The 16772-nt window shown below is 41.9% G+C and overlaps 1 protein-coding gene across 25 annotated transcripts in view; it reads right to left on the minus strand.

The window, feature by feature from the left end:
* Positions 1-4977: 4977 nt before the first annotated feature.
* RBM47 (RNA binding motif protein 47) overlaps positions 4978-16772 on the minus strand; it is a 192230-nt gene continuing 180435 nt past the window's right edge. For 24 of the 25 annotated variants that reach the window (XM_077136689.1, XM_077136677.1, XM_077136685.1 and 21 more), the window contains 4 exons: positions 14935-16091; positions 13918-14124; positions 11099-11304; positions 4978-5384 (listed from right to left, as the gene is read on the minus strand). In XM_077136689.1, the coding sequence (XP_076992804.1) occupies positions 5145-5384; positions 11099-11304; positions 13918-14124; positions 14935-16060 (1779 nt within the window). In that variant the 5' untranslated portion in view covers positions 16061-16091 and the 3' untranslated portion in view covers positions 4978-5144. The remainder of the gene's footprint in view (positions 5385-11098; positions 11305-13917; positions 14125-14934; positions 16092-16772) is intronic. The other variant, XM_077136698.1, reaches the window with a different exon arrangement.

Here is a 16772-nt window from a genome sequence, read left to right on the forward strand (position 1 = left end):
AAGATTTTTGACAAACAAAGTAGAGCAAGCCAAGAAGTGGGGGTGGCTAAAAATTAGCTGAGAAAAGGTCCTGTTTCTTGCAAATGCAGGGTTTGGTGTTGCTTTTGATTGTGGGTATAAATGGGTAGAATGGAGTTGCATGGAAATACAATTCTATTGAGGAAACCTATGTGTCCTGAAGTTTTCACTTGGGAACCTCCTCCTCCCTTGTAGTCACCTGGATGACTCCCAGCCTCCATGACCTTTGCTGAGAACCCCAAATTCCTGGCCCATGGAGAGATTTACCCAGGGAGAGTTGGGAGGTCCTAGCAGGCACATGCAGCTGCTATGTGTGACCCAGAGAGGAAATGATAGAAAGTTCTGGAGACTGGAATCTGGACCCAAGGAAAGAAAGGGCAGGTAGCTCTCAGAGCCGTCAACTGTCTTTACAAATTCTCCTCAGAGAGATCAGGGTTGCTGGGTATCCCTTGGGGCCAGAGGGCCACAGAAAAGGCTTTTCCCCCTACTTGTCCACTAGGGGTAGTTCTCAGGTGTACCATGCTGCCGATCACTGAAGGCAATCTTTCAGCCTCTAGAGTTTGGATAAATACAGGGCCCTACCATTTTCTGATATAAATGCTGAATGGTCAGAAGACTTTGTAATAAAGATAATAATTGAGCTAATGTCACTATGCATTCCTTTTAAATAGTCAAGTACCCTAATGCCTTTAAAGCAGAATCTGGTAAACCAGTAATAGCAATCATGCTTAGCAAAATATACCTCACATTGCATCTGCCTTGTAATAACAATAAATGTTGGCTTGCACGTAGGAGCATCCTTCACCAGACCAAATCAGAACTATATTTTCCAGTTGATCTACACTGTAGTCAATAACTGATTTTTTTACTTCCAACAAATAAGTGCTTATGCATGTTGTCATGATGGATATTTTGGAATAAAAAAAATGAGGCAACCATTCTAGTGAAGATTCAAAAGGGGGTAGCTGACTTCCCATGATAGCTGCTCACCCACCTCAACAGTTTTGGGGGCAGTCTTGAAGACACAATTCCTTAAATCTACTAGCATACAAATTTTTGGAGCCCCACTTACAGTTACTGTGTCTTCCAGACTTAGAGTAGGCATTTCCAACCTTGATTCTACCTTCAGTTCCCATTCCCCAAGGAAAGGGGTTGCTTATGAAAAACCAACAGAAAAGAAACTACCCTTGTAGGAACATCATGCTTTTCTCTTTCCTAGGCTCTGAAATAGATCCTTGGTATGACTGGGTCTATCCATTCCCCGGGGAGAGGGTGGTAGTAGAAGAAAGAGAATGGAACCTGGAGTGCTGAGTATAGATTTGAGTCCTGGTTCTTACTCTGTGACCTTGACTAGTCACGTAGGTGCCTCACCTACCTCACTGAGTTACTCTGAGGTCTGTTTGAGATGATGGAAGCCAAAGAACCTTGTGAACAGCATAGCCATAGCACTTACATGCCCACTTAATACTCTATTTGCCCTCTTCATTTTGTCTGTGTTCTGCCACTAGAATATAAGCCCCACGAGCACGGGATTTTGTTGGTTTTGCCCATGCTGCAGTTGCAGCACAGGAAGAACAAAGTCTGGCACCAAGCAGACCTAGTAGAGGCATACTACACATGTTGCATAACTATGAATTCTCTTTTTAATCTAATTCTGAATGTGACTCTGGAATTCAAAGAGTATCTATTCTTTTCTCTTAGAACAGGAACAAATCAGATCTTGTTGCTTTCCCACCCACCTTACCCCCCAAAAAACAAAACAAACAAAAACCACTGCCTAATGATCTGTCATCTTGGGAAGTTTCCCAGTCTGTTCTGCCTCTAAAAAGCCCTTTATCCCTTTAAAAGGAAGCAGGAAGTTAGAATTCCAAGAAATGGGGGTCAGGAGGCCATAGCTCAGGCTCAAGATTAAGAAGGTAAATTCTTAATCCCAGGCAAAGCCAAGTGAGGAAATCTTTAGAAGAAAGTCCGTTAACAACCCACCACTTTCTCTTGAATGATTTGATTGGCTTTACTGATGGAACTTATTTGTCTGAAATTAGTGGTGATCTCTAGAAAAGAGAAAAGTATTCTATTTAATTTTGCTGTGTACTGTGAAAAGGAGAAACAGAAGGCTTTAGTTTCAGGTCGGTACCTAACCCCAAGTTATCCCAGCACTTTCACAGGGCCACCAAACAACTCAATGCCAAATCAACTGCCCCCATGTAGAGTCCTGAGTATAAAGCTCTCAGGATCAAGAAACCAACTTTAGTGCTGAGAACAATGACAGGCTTCGTACATCTTATTTCAGTTGAGATGTGAGTGTTGTTTGAGTGTTCAACCTTCTACCAACTGAGCTGAAGTTTGAGGATACTGATAATTCATGATTCAACTGTGTACCCTGTCTTCAACAGTAATTGAAATGATTTGCTGGTTTCTCCAACCAAAAATACTGAATTAGTCAATCTTTCCTATGCTGCAAAGAATCCCTACTTTTTCTTAAAAAATCAGTATAAATAAACACAACTTAAAATAAGGTAGGTCTTTAATGGTTTTAAAGAAATGCTTTATTTACTACATCCTAAGAATGTAAATGGAGCAATATCTAAATAAATTTAAAAGCTTTTCAAATAACAATGCAGCTAAAAATAACTAAACTATTAGCATGTTTGAAAACAGGCAACTCAAAACTTTTTTTTTTAACATTTATATAGTTTGTTCTTAACCCTAAAAAAAAAAAGTTCACATTTCAAGTTATAAACTTACCTCAGTAGTGTACATGAAATGGTTTTGAAACAGGAACAGACAATAGAAGACTCCCTGACTTAACTGGCTATGTCACCAACATTTGTTTTTTAAGGTAGTTTGGGAGTTGACATGTTAAGATGCCTTTTTTTTTTTTCCATTTCATTTCTTTCTCTTTTTTTTCCCCATTTTTCTCTTTTGCAAATAATTTCCAGGCACATGTAAAATACAGTAAGACCACTGGGTCAGATGCACATCTAGTGAACCCCTGCGATAATCCTTCACTGGAAGGAGAGTACTCCTTTCACACAAAGTCAAGAATGAGGATCTGACCCAAATTGAATTTTGTTGGATTACTCATTCCAACACATTTGAATTTGAATGCAGCTTGCTAGGTCCATCATCAGCAACATTGCACAGTTACTTTATGTCATTTAAGAACCATGGAAAGGAATGTTAGGAATGTTTAAAGGCCTTACCTGGCTCTCAATAACTTTATAGAAAAGTTAAATAAATATTGCTTACATATATAAAATTCATCCCATCCCAAGATGAGGGGAGGAAAAAAAGAGGCATCTAGGAATCTCCAGGCATCTAGGAATCTCTTAACTTAAATTTTTAAACAAAACTAAATATTTGCTAAGGGCAGGATCCTATTATTAATCCACAATAAGAATTGCAGCCATCAGCAAAAATCCAGTAGGTGGAATGATTTCATGGATCTTTAACATGACATAAAAACATGACTGCATATTTACTATCTATTGCACACGTCACTTCCTTGATAGAGCTTTTAAAAAAAATTCCAAGTTGATGGATTTCATAAAGATGACAATCTTAATATTTTACTGTATTTTACATTCACTCTGCTAAACAAGAGCCTTTAAACAGGCCACAAGACACTTCAACAATACATTTACTTCCTAAGAAAACAAACCTTTTGAATAGCATTGAAGTAAAATGGTTTCATTTTTGCATTAAGTTACAAACCATGAACTTCTGCAATATAAAACCACTTTAAACATGAGTATTAGAAGATATTTACAAACTATCTTTGAACTCCTACAGGTTCCTCCTCCTTGTCCTCCTGGATGTGCACACCCTAATCCAGTCCATCCACGAAGTGGCCAGGAGGATAAAGCCCTGTCATAGACATAATGTTTCCAACACCTCTAAGGACCACAGACATTTTGCATGAAACATGATAATGCAACCAGAAGCATAACTTTTTGCTGACAATACTCTTTGGGGGTCTTGTCCATAATATACATTCTCTGTCCTTAGAACTCATACTTCAAAAACAAATAAAAGCATTAAAAAGGAAATTAAAGTTTCATATTGGGCAATTAAATAGCTATGCAAAGATGTCTTATGCAAACTACTAAAACCTTGTGCTTATACATAATCTGCTATTGAAAATAGCATGCATAGAAGATAATACTTCCCCAACCAAAAAAAACAAAACACAAAACAAAAAACACACACACAACCAAAACGAAACAACCACAACAAAAACCCAGGAAGAAGCATAAAAGCCCATCTTTTTTCCTCTACTGGAGTTACTCATTTGCCCTAGACTTGCCAAACATTGAAGTTAGATTGGACTGGGGAAGGAATAAGAGGATAGGCTTAACAGCCAAGTCACATGGAGAAGGAGCAGGGGCCCAGGAAAATGGTGGCGGGGAAGAGCTTTCCAGTGTTTGGACTCAGAAGTCTGACAAGTCTCTTTAATCTTGGTTTAAGGAGAGACTGAGTGTTTAATTTCTGTTAAAAAAAAAAAAAAAAACTGTTATGGATAGCACATCAATGCCATCAACCCTTAAAGCCAGCAGAAAATGCAGACATTTCACTCATTTTAAAATTGCACTTTCCAGTATAACTTTTAAAATAACCTTTTATGTGGTATTTTCAAAGCACTATGGTTTGCATCTTTAAATATTGAATATATTTCTCAAAATAGTTCCCTAGCTGCTCAAGTGTGCTTTTCAATATACAGTTACTATAGTATCGAAGGTACTACAAAATAGAACTCTCTGGAGTGCAGAAGTTAAGAAAATAACCTTCATACTGAAAATATATCCTTTAAAAAAAAAAGCCTCTATACAAATGTACTACAGTGTACAAATTTTTTGAGATGGTATTAAGGCATGAACCACGTGAGTCTCTTGGAAATGTATGAACACAGGCCTGCTAACTTTAAAATAGTCTTAAAAAAAAACTAGTGAAAACTTCATATATATAAAATATTTCAGTATAATGTTCAAAAACATTCTTCACTTTCAGGTTTCATAGGTGTGCTAATCCAACGTGTTCTTTCTTCATAAATAGTAAAACGTTCCTTCAGTGGTATATATTCCTGTAGCTGGTCTTCACGCTGGTCCCCGGCCTCAGTTTCCCCAGCCTCAGTATGTCTGGTAGACATCGTGGATGGGAACCTGGATGGCGGCCGCAGGGAATGCCTGAGGTATGTAGCCCGCATAGCCCCCGTACACAGCAGCGGCGGCCGCCGCGTTCTTCTGTAGGGTTGCGACGGTGGCTGTGGCCGGGGCAGCGAATGGAATGTAACTGGCACCATAGATCCCGGTAGCAGGAATTCTCTGAACGTTTGGAGCCACCGTGTATACCGGAGTTATTGGGCGGCCCTGGAGAAAAGAGGAAAAGAATCCTTACTGAACACGCGTAAGCAAGCACCCATCCTGTTGGGTCATCCAACACACACAAGTGTATTGCAGGTATTGGACCTGCAGAGAGGCAAGAGCAAAGGTTTCCATTCTCAGGAACCTGGGAGAGAGAGGTAAATAAAGACCTTCAGAGAGGGAGGGTGGAGTGTATTTTCAAAGCACTTAGTTCATTTGAATTCACTTTCTGGGTGAAAGTGAGAGAACTAGAATGCTGAGAAGGACTCTAGAATCTTCTACTCACCATTCTACTCAACGGGCATGGCCTAAGTGAGTCTGTCAAGATGCTGATCATTATCTCACAGAGATTAAAAATAAATATTTTTCCTAAAACATGGCTTCTAAATGCATGTCAGCAACCTCAACTCATATTTAACTGAAAGAACAGTGATCTGTATTAAAAATGGAGAGGTAACGAGACTGTGTTAATGTAACAGAAAAAGTATACTGGTCTCCAAAGGATAGGCTCTCCGGGGATTTTCTGACTAAACACAATTTTCAGGCAATGCTATGGTTTCATCCATCTCCCACCTAAGATATGACATCACGATATCTACAAATAGCTATGAAAGCTTACAGAAGGAACCAAACAAAAACATGGGGAGCTGGAGAAAGTGTCTCAGAAGTATGGACATTTGAGCTGGGTTTTGAAGGATAAGGAGGAGTTTTCCCAATGAGGAGGTGGTGGGGCAGGACAAGCTAACTAAAGCATGTGATCAGACTGCCACCACTGGCTCCCTTACTTGAAAGGATAATATACCATGTTTTCAGAACACACAGGAGTAGGTGTGTGTACAATATTTCCCAAAGCATTTGCAATGGAGCTAGTTCTATAAGGTATTTCGTAGACAGGGAAATTTTGGGTAAAATAAAACATACATTTAACAAAATATTTGTTGAACGTATGTTCACAGAATGTCCTGTAGCAAATGCTGCTAGGATCTCTGTGATTTAATGAATCTTCATAATAAGCAATTCAGGATATGTGAAATGGAGAATGAGCCTAAATTAATTAAACCTTCCTGGTTTTTATAAAGGAATTAGCTATCATTTCTCTTACAAAATCTGCAAGTCAAGGAGACAAAATTATTTTCCAAAGAACTTCATAATCTAAGAGTACTTTCTTCACCTGTAGTCAAAATAATACTGACACTAATGATAACAATTAAAAATGACTGAGAGATTACTATTTGCCAGGTACCAACTGCCTTCTTTGTATGACATTACTGAATCACCACAACCACCAGTGAAGTTGGAACTAGAGAGGTTCGAATGGATTAAATGACTTGTACAAGGTGACACAGCTTTAAAAATGGAATGTGTGATTCTGGAGATGGCACCATTAGGCTACATTATTTTGCCTCCAACTACCCTATAAAATGAGCATCTCATGAGCAACCATGGAGAGAAACTTCAGTACTGCAAGGTCTGTGGTCCACAGCAGCTCAAGCAATCTTTTCCAAATGTGTGGACACGTGACTAACAACAATTGCACAAAGGGAGGAAATCACAGGGGACATAACATTCAAGCGAAACCTTTTCATGTGCCACAGCCCAGCCTGACACCTGGGTTCAGGATGTTCACTTTGACAGAGTCCAAGGCCAATTTATGCACATAATTGTGTTGAGGCTAACAGCCTGGGTCAGGTGAAATGAGAGAATAAGGCCAGAAGCACTAAGTGTTCTGGGTGCCCCAAACACCCGTCTTAACCTAGGCACAGGACCTCAAATCGTATAAACACGAATAAAGAAAGACACCTCTCACCACTATCTCCAACATGGTGCTAGGGACAAGCACTGACAGTAAGTAGCAGTTGAGTAAAGGAGTGACTCTGGCTTAAGCTGTGTGTTGGTAATTGGTAATACACTTAAAGGAAAATAAGACCCCCCAAGAATCAACCAGGCAAAGAAAAGTACATTGTGAGCACTTATCTACCATGTGCCCAGTCCCGGGCTGTAATTTTACAACACTGAGAGTGGCTCATAGCTCAACTACATAGCAATGCCCACTGGCGAGTTACCATCCACCTGTACTCCAATTTTCCAATAAATATGAACACAGGAAGGCACAGAGGCAGAGAGTGAAAAACGCCTCCCTCTCCACTACTGGGTGGCAGGTAGTGTGTGGCTGTCTGAACTCCCCTATACATACAGTTATGTACTCGCTGAATGTTTACTGAACACCTACTATGGGCAAGACATCCAGCTAGTGGTCATAGAGGACAAACAAAAGACACAATCTGGCTCACTTTCAGCTCACTGAGGCCAATATCCTATCAGCACTTTCTGCTTCCAAATTTAGTTGCGCAAAGTAGATTAAGGGGGACAGTAATTCTTCTTGCCTCCCAAACAATTTAAAGTGACAGTAAATGAAATCTAAGTATACCAACCAGAACTATTTTTAATCACCTTCTTATAGCTACAGAGCAAACTATGTCCTGATTATTTCTGCAAAAAGAGATGGGCTGGTAGAACCACTGATGCGAACAGAAATAGGAAGGGCAACTAAAGGAGAAACTTGTGAGGTTTTGTTTTTGCTCAAAGATGTTTTCCTTAGAGGCCAGGGGTTCTGGTAGTGATAATGGACCAGAAACTGCATTATTACCTGACTGTTTTTTGTCTAGAGGGGCAGCACCAGAAATAGTGGCCCAACAGGAGGAGAGAAAGGCCAGCAGTGCTGGTGAGTGGCACCAAGGGAAATGTGGGGCTCTTCCCTGCCTCTCTGCCCTTTCTAAAGAAATCATCTTGGGGCCCTGAGAGGGAGGCTGACAGAAATCCTCTTGAGTACACTGATATATGCCAAGACTCAAACCGTACTCTGCCAATCTGAATTCAAGAGCTGGCAGCCAAACGCATGGCTTTTCTTTTCCTCCCTGTGATGTCCCTTTTACAGGTGGCATTCATTGTGATATGAGGACAGAGCACAGATCAGGCATAAAAGTAAGGAGACCTGCCTTCCAACTCCAGCTTTGTCTCTGGCCGGGGTTCTAAGCAACTCATTTACTTCCCTGAGCTTCAGTATTTCTTGTTTTTTTTTTTAACCTTTAAGATAAAGGTTAAAGCATTGTTGTAAAGAACGAAGTGCAGTATAATTGCATTAATATAGCCTCACCAAAAAGAAGGGATAAAGAAAAAAAATGCAGGGTAGTGGTGGTGGGGGGGGCAATTTATCTGTTTGAAATTTTAAAAGCTGCTCTAACTTAGGTGAAGAAATTGAAACTATGGGCTTAAGGTGGGGTTGGGGCTGGGCTGTGAACTTTACTTCCTCTGCCTTTCTCTGATTTTTGTCAATGTTGAGGTTCATAAGTAACATGAACAGTGATTCCAGGCCAACCACCTTTCTCCCCTCATTTGTTCCATGAAATTTGGTTTCCTTCTCACCTCTCTTCTAATTTTGCTCGAGTCCCTTTACACTGCTATAAGTAACTCTGCTTTGGCCACAGTAACATTCCCAGGCAGGCATGCATCTGATAACAAACGAGGAGAACACAAAAACCAGGAAAGCCAGGCTCCAGCCCTTGTTGTATTCCTAGGTAAGTGACCTTGGACAAGCAGCACACGGAGTAAGGAGAGAGGGCAGTTAGTTTTGTTTTCTTAACTGTCATAGAAGATTGGTAACCTTTCCTCTACCTATACCACAGGTTTGTTGATAAGACTAAGCACACTTTGAGAAAGTGATGTGAAAATGTGAATTTGTATACACTAGCAAACATTTCTTTACTGCCTATAATGGCTATATGAAATTTTGGATATAAATTGGCCAAACAGGAACACTCCTAAATACCTGCAAGCTGGGGGTGGAAAGGTGGGGGGCAGTTACATGGGCGGGTTCTACAGGCCATGCTGGGAAATCCTGTCCAGAGTGGCTTCAATCCTACTTGGTGCTCTACTCACCAATCAATTTAACATGACTTAAATTGGTGTTTTTTCCTCTGCTGCAACTTGCAGAAAATACAAAGGGGCCAGAGGGTTGAACATGTCAGAGGACCCAAGTCCAAGAACTCAGATGCAGGATACAGAGTCTTCAGGATACAGAGTCTTCAGATGTGAGGGACAGTACCAAGGCCACACATATCAGAGAAACGACTCCCAGATTAAAAAGGTAGTAGCTTCAAGCATTCTGCAGAATGCATTGGAGGAGGGAAAAATCTCCACACAAAGCAATTGATAACGATTGTACTTTGAGTAAATTCATAATCAGAGACTGCTGGATAAGGGACCTGATGGCAACATCCAGGGACCCAAAAGATAATAACGTGGATTTTGGACCTGACCACAGCTGAAACGACACAAATGTTCACTAGTTTCTTAGTAAAGAGGAACTGGAAATTATTACCAGAATTCCACTAACTATTGCTTGTAAGTTACTGTAGATATTTACACTGAGTCAACAAACTACATTTTGCTGTCATTCTACAGTGTTAGCCATATACAACTTTCTCTTTTTTTTTGTCTTCACAAAGTCCTGAGCTAAAGAATACTTGATGACATATTGATAGATGAATAAACTTCAACCAGTTTGACCCTTTCTAAATAATGCAGTTAAGTCTCTGTTGCTCAGAGTAGGCAAAAGCAAGGAAACAGCAGCCTATTGCAAGGGTTCACAGGCCTGGATCTGTTTCAGAATCACTGAGGAACATTTAGAAAATATAGATTCTAGAATCCGGTCCAGATCTATAAAATTGGAATCTACTAAATAAGAGTCTCTGCTTGTAAACATGCTTCCTGGAAAATTCTTATTCAATGAGGAAAGAGCCCTTGGGCCTCAACGGTTGTTGATTGGGAGGTGATATGGCACCTGTCATTCAGTGCCTCACAGATAATTGCTCTAATAAGATTTTGTTTTTCTGTTTAGATGAATGACACATCGTTTGTATGTACTTCCTACGTGCTATGCAATGTAGATACAAAGAAATGAAAGGCACAGCCCTTACTCTAGAAGAGCTTAATTTCAATTTGAGATACAGAACATATAAGGGGTCCTATGCCAAGTAATTTTATAGCTAAGATAAGTAAAGGAGAGATGATTTCCCAAGACTTAGGTGGATGGGAAGGAGTCTATAGAAGAGATGAAATTCTGTGGAATCTGTATATAAAGCAGGAAAACCCTATAAGCAAAGGATGGGAAGGAGGCTGGAATAGTAAAACTGGTTTGGGAGGAGACAGGACAATAGCAGAAATATTGAAAAGCATTATCTATCAAATCACACTGTAGCTATCTGTCTCTGCGTGTGTGTGTGAATATACACATACGCTTTATTTATATAGAGAGAAGAGGTGGGGTGGGGCAGGGAGACAGATTTTTTTTAATTCCTCTTTGAGCTGTCATATGGAATATGAAACATCTCCCTAGACTCTGTATTTCTTTAACAATAAAAATGTAATATAAAAATGATCCAATCATGAAAAAAAACCCGTTATACACAATATTATGACACTGAAAAATTACACCTGACATTTTCACATATTGCTTCCCATTACCAATACAAAAGCATTAGGGTAGCACAATTTCACATTTTTCTTTTGTCCTGATTTACATTCAATTATTTCTGTCATCCAACTCTAGAGTTCGTACAGACGGCTAGTCCCACAATAAATTCTCAGTGCTGAATTCTAAATGAATTGAGTATTGAAAGAGGCTTCACAAACAAACGAAAACAACCGCCACGAGCACTTACCTGGAAAGGAGGTGGCGTCGACACAGCAGGAATGACGGCAGCAGCAGCTGCAGTGGCGGCGGCCGCAGCAGCGCTGGCTGGGTCTGGCTGCACAGCAATGGGGCTGATCATGTGCTCCACTGTGTGGATTTTGCCATCTTCTATCATTTTAGGAGCTGGAGCTGCCTGAAACATGGAATACTGAGGCCCGATGGCAGGGATGGCCACTGCAAGAGAAGCAAGAGAGGGAAAGAAGCTAAGGAAGGGCAATGGACTTTCTCTAAGATATTTTTAAAACCCACGTTTACCAGCCATGAGCCTCTCCATGCTATCAGATGCTCTTTCAGTGCAGGCCAGGTAATGAGGTGCTACCCAACAGGAGGAGAGAGAAGGTAGCAGGTAACTCCTCCTATCTGTCTGTCTGTCTGTCTGTCAGACAAAAGGAACAGCAGGGATATGGAGTCTCCCAATAGACTGACATTGAAGGAGGGTCTGGAGTTCGGTTTCTGCAATCTTTTCTACACAAAGGTTTCCACTCCTTCTACAAAACAAAAAACAAAACCCTCATTTTGAATCTCAGTCTTAGTAAGAAAGGGCCTACAGACTGGGAGGAAACAGGCTCAGAAAAAGAAGCAAGATCAGAGGCTTGAGATCCCACCTGTGTAAGCCCGCTCCTTCCCTGTCACTCACCTCACTCTTTACCAGATCTATTGTCTTTTTCACTTTGACCACTTTTTAAGAAGCACGTGCTGTTGAGGGTTTCATTCTGAGAACTCGGAGGTCTAAGTTCATTCTCCCTACCCTGCATTTCAGATTTCATTACAGATTCAAGACAAAATAGACACTTAAAAATTTTGAAAATCCTCTAATTTTCCCAATGTCCACTCTCAACAGTGAAAGAGTGGAGTGACTGTTTTTTTTTTTGGCCCCTGGTGGATACCTGCCAATTCAAAGATGTTTCTGTGAGTTGAAGTCCAAAAGGACTGATTTTAACTAGAGATTCAAACAGATAGCAGAATGTTAATGTACCATAGAAAGAGATAAAAAGGACAATAGCCCTGATTTGGGGAGTTTGCAATTGTGTACAAAAACGAGTGTTTATGTGTTGGAAGGATAAGCAAGAATATGAACTGTATGTACACAGGAAGAATCCTTTCATTTATGTTTTTTCTCACTGTGGGTATATTCATTCTAATAAAAGCTGACTTAATCTAAGATAAAGAGAAAAATGGGGTGTGATCATTCAATAAAATATACCTAAAACCTTAAATAAATCTTTTACCATGTCTACCATTCATATCTTGTGCCCAGACACTTCACTACTTGGTGTTCTGTATTTTAAGAGAGGCTCCGGTACCTCTTTTACAATACAAAGTTCTAATTTCCCCTGGGTGATTCAGAAATACAGGTCAAAAGGATGGGGCCCAAAGAGGGTTATGGGTTTATACTACATGGGGTTGCACTAAATTATTCTGGATTGTTCTGGCTATCAGCCCACAGGAATTTCTCCCTTAGGCCCAGGACATGGCTTTACATGGCTAAAGATTGTCTAACAGTTTTTTCCTCTAGTTAAACCTTAAGCCATTGCAACTTGCCAACAGGAGTTTCTTTCCCAGCAAGCAGAAGTGACAACTCCTCTCTCCAGGACTGGTTTTATGGAATTACAGAGAAGAGAGATTTGGACTCAGTCTTCCATTGCTTATAGTGCCAGTAACATTTAGATGAAATGCAGTCTAGGAAGTCACTTAGCTGCAGAAAGAATTTCACAGGCAAAAAAATCATCTCTGGATTACCTCAAAAGAGGCTCTACTACTGGGTAAATGCCGTTTAGCCCTGTGAGGCCAATGCAAATTTATGTCCCAAATGCATAGACTCCTAGACTCTTTTTATTTTAATTTTAGCCAGGGAAAGGAGTGAACAATACTTAAAAGAAAATACGGTAGCTGAGCTCTAAAGAGAAGATTTGCATAAATCATTTGGTGAAATCATGAACAGTTTGGGAGAAGGATCACTCCAGTTATCTATTGCCAAATGTTATCTTCCATGTATTTGAATGCTTGTGTGGTATGTGCTAATATCAAGCTTGTATAAGACTCACACAATGGAGTTAAATAAAATTCCTTACAGGTTAGAATCAGAGAACCTGACTCACACTGGGGACCCAATGGACATTAGCAATGCTGGTAAACTGGTTTGCAGGGTCAGTGGTGGAAGTTAAATTCAAGGTCCCTGGCTTGGATTCCTTGAGTATCCTTGTCCCCAATCTACGATCCAGCAAGAAGAGGAAATTAGTGCTAGAAATTAGAATATAAGGAATTAGCAGTTGCAAAAACTTTCACTGCTACCTTGTTCCCAGGTATTCTTGTTTGTTAAGACCATGACAAGGGACATGAGAATCTTCCACCCTTCCCTACAATTCTTAGAACAAGTGCTAATCTTCACCACTCAGCTTCTGATTTTTGGGGTACAAATAGGCCTTTGTATGGAAAAAAACAGTGTTAGCTGACAGAAGATACAAAAAGCCTCATATTTTTCAATTCTCCTTCCACCAGCCTGCCTGCTCAGTCATAGATGAGAAAAGTCTAGGAATTGGTGGCACCCCATTTGAAACCCTAGCTACTGGAGACTTTGACTTGAACATGATCAGAGCTGTACAAATATCCCATTAAGTTCCAGATAAGAGGGTCTAGGCAGGCAGCTTTTCTGCCTGGTTTCTGGTTGTCTATGAGAAGAGAAACCCAGGTGCAGATAAAAGGGCCTGAGGAAGGCATGGACGTGCTTCAAAGAGAGGACTGGGATTTAGGTTGAACGGGTATGTCTTCACTATGGTTTATACTGACCTGTGCCAGGCTTAATGGCAACTGGATTGATGGCAGAGAGTTCCAAATTTGGTACAAGCTCATATCCTTTTTCTTGCTGCTTTCCTTTCCCTTCATGATATCGGCTATATATACCACGGCCAGCAGAATATCCCCCGAGGTAAGAACCCCTGTGCCCTGGGGCTCTGTTGCCAGCAGCACCTCGCCCTCGGCCTCTTATGCTGCCTGCTTATAATAACAACACAAAAGAATGATGAGCGACCAAAAGTGATAGTACAGGAGGCAGAGCTTAATCCAAGGTCTTTGGCATTGAGCTGTTTGCCCTGAGTCTACCCTGCAGGTAGTTACACCTTTGCTCTTCAATGAACTGGTAAAGATGCCTCAAACATTCCATTCCAGTCTAAATTTGCATTCTAAATCAGCATGCTTAGTGAAAAAGAAAAACTTGCAGGGTGAGTTCCTATCATTGTAATTACAAGTTCAGTAAAGAAATACACTCTGAGACTATAAAAGAAGCCAGAGCTAGAAGGGGATCTGCTACTCCATGTTCCTCATTTTATCTTTTTTGAAAAAACAGAAAAGATACAGCAAGGTTAAAATGACATAAGTCACAGTACCAGATAGAGAGCAAAACCTAGAACCTGAGTATCTTTTCTTTCCCAGTGTAATGCTTTGCTTCATTAACCAATGACTGTTTAAAAGATGTCCCCCAACACCTTAAAGATTTAATTTCATAAGCAGTTTTTAACCTAAATACTAAGAGATTAGCAGATAAGCCCCAAATTATGGTATATCCTGGCGAGGAAGAATGCAAAATACCTTGCCTACCCATAATTTTAGTGCCCACCAATATACACAGGAACCATCTGTATTTCTCTCAATGCTTACAGAGTGAAGGCATTAAGTGCCAGCAAAGAATGGAATCGAGAATTAAGAACTGAAACCCAAACAGTGAGAATTCTACCTGGCTGAGTAAATGACACAACACCCTGTTGTGCTGCCCACCTAGCAGTTGGGGCTTCTGGGGGCCCCACTAACCTTTCACAAAGTACTCCCTGTTGGGTCCGATGAGGGCGTTGTAGGGGTAGCCATAGTAGGCCAGCGTGTACGGATCGCAGGAGTATACGTAGCTGGGCTGCTGCGCCACAGCCTCCGCCGAGCCACCGCCCTTGGCCGCCTTCTGGTAGCGGGAGTACTGCTCTTTGTCCACCGGCTTGGCCAGAGTTACCTCCAGGCAGGAACCCTCCAACTCGGTGCCGTTGAGGTTGTTCATGGCGTGCACGGCGTCCTCGCGGCTGGTGAAGTGCACGAAGGCGTAGTCGCGGATCTTCTTGACGCGCTCCACGCAACCCGGGTTGAACTGGCCGAAGCTCTTCTTGATGGTGTCCTCAGTGGTCTCGATCATCAGGTTCCGCACATAGAGGATCTTCACCGTCTCCATCACATCCTCGTCCACGTCGATCTCAGGTTCAGCCCAGTCTACAGCGATCTGGTGGCCCCACAGCTGGATGCGTCCAGGCATGAGCTTGCGGCGTGCCATGGCGGCGGCGCGGTGGCTCTCGTACTCGACGAAGGCAAAGCCGCGGTTCTTCATCTTGTCGGCCGCACTGGCGTAGACAATAACATCGAGCACGCCCTCGGTGACCTTGGCAATCTCCTCCAGGATCTCCTCGCGCTTCTTCATCTTGGGGATGCCACCGATGAAGAGGCGGCAGTTGTCCACGCTGCAGCACACGCCGAGCAGGCGACCGGGGCGGATCTCGTAGTTGTTGAGCTCGCGTACGGCGCGCTTGGCTTCGTGCTTGTGGCAGTACATGACGAAGGCGTAGCCGCGGTTCTTGCCGTCGAAGTCCATCATAAGGCGCAGCTCGTAGATGCGCCCCACAGCCTCGAACACCGGCACCAGCTCGTCCTCGTACACGTCCCGCGGGATTTTGCCCACGAAGACTTCGCAGCCGCGCTGCGGGTGTGGCCCGTCCCAGCCGGGCGGAGGCCCGCCGTACTTGCGCTGCCCGTTCTCCTGCATCATGCTGTAGCCCGTGCGCTCCATCAGCGCCAGCAGCGCTGCTTCGTTGGGCGCGCCCGCCACACCCTCGGGCACCTTGGCCGAGGACACCACGGCCGAGTCGCTACTCATGGCTGCGGTGGAATCCTCTGCGGTCATAATGTCAAAGGCATCCACGGCTTGCGGAAACCTAAGAGAAGCACAAGCGAGTGCAGAGGTTAATGCGGGAGCTGCACCAAGTTGAGCCGGAACTTGTCTACTGCTTTTTTTTTTTTGCAGCATAACTTCTGCACGCTTCTAATAGGTCATTGGATGGTTTGAGGAGAAATAAGATGGAGACAGCTCTGGAAATACAGCGGCTCTGCAACAGTTACGTTGTTTTGCAGGAAAAGACTGGGGGGGAGGGGGGAACCAGAGTGAGCAAGTACTTTCACTTAATCAGTACCCCAACAGCTTTGAAGCACAAAGAACCTGCTAATTGTTGCTGAAAACCTCATGTGCTGGCAGCAAATGGCAATATCTTTTCTTTAATTCCTGCAGTATAAATGGATTCATTTCCTTTCAGTTATAGTATTTTACCCTATTTGTTACTTTGGAGAGCACGACTTTTTTCTTTTCATTTTTTTAAGACAGTCTTTTTCAATGAAGGCATGAAACTAAAGAATTGTATTTACAGCAGAGACATTGATTATTAAGGAAAACCTTGAGGATATTATATAATAATAGCCATAAAAGGTAAAACAGATACATAGCTGTGTACTGAAGCTTTTCACCAGGAAGAAATAATGGAACATTGTCATTTTCAATGACTTGGTCTCCTAGCTGGTAAGTCTGATTTTTATGGTGTGGTTCAGACAAAATCCTTGGTATA

The sequence above is a fragment of the Tamandua tetradactyla genome, chromosome 19 (assembly GCF_023851605.1).
Source record: "Tamandua tetradactyla isolate mTamTet1 chromosome 19, mTamTet1.pri, whole genome shotgun sequence".
Taxonomy (NCBI): Eukaryota; Metazoa; Chordata; class Mammalia; order Pilosa; family Myrmecophagidae; genus Tamandua; species Tamandua tetradactyla.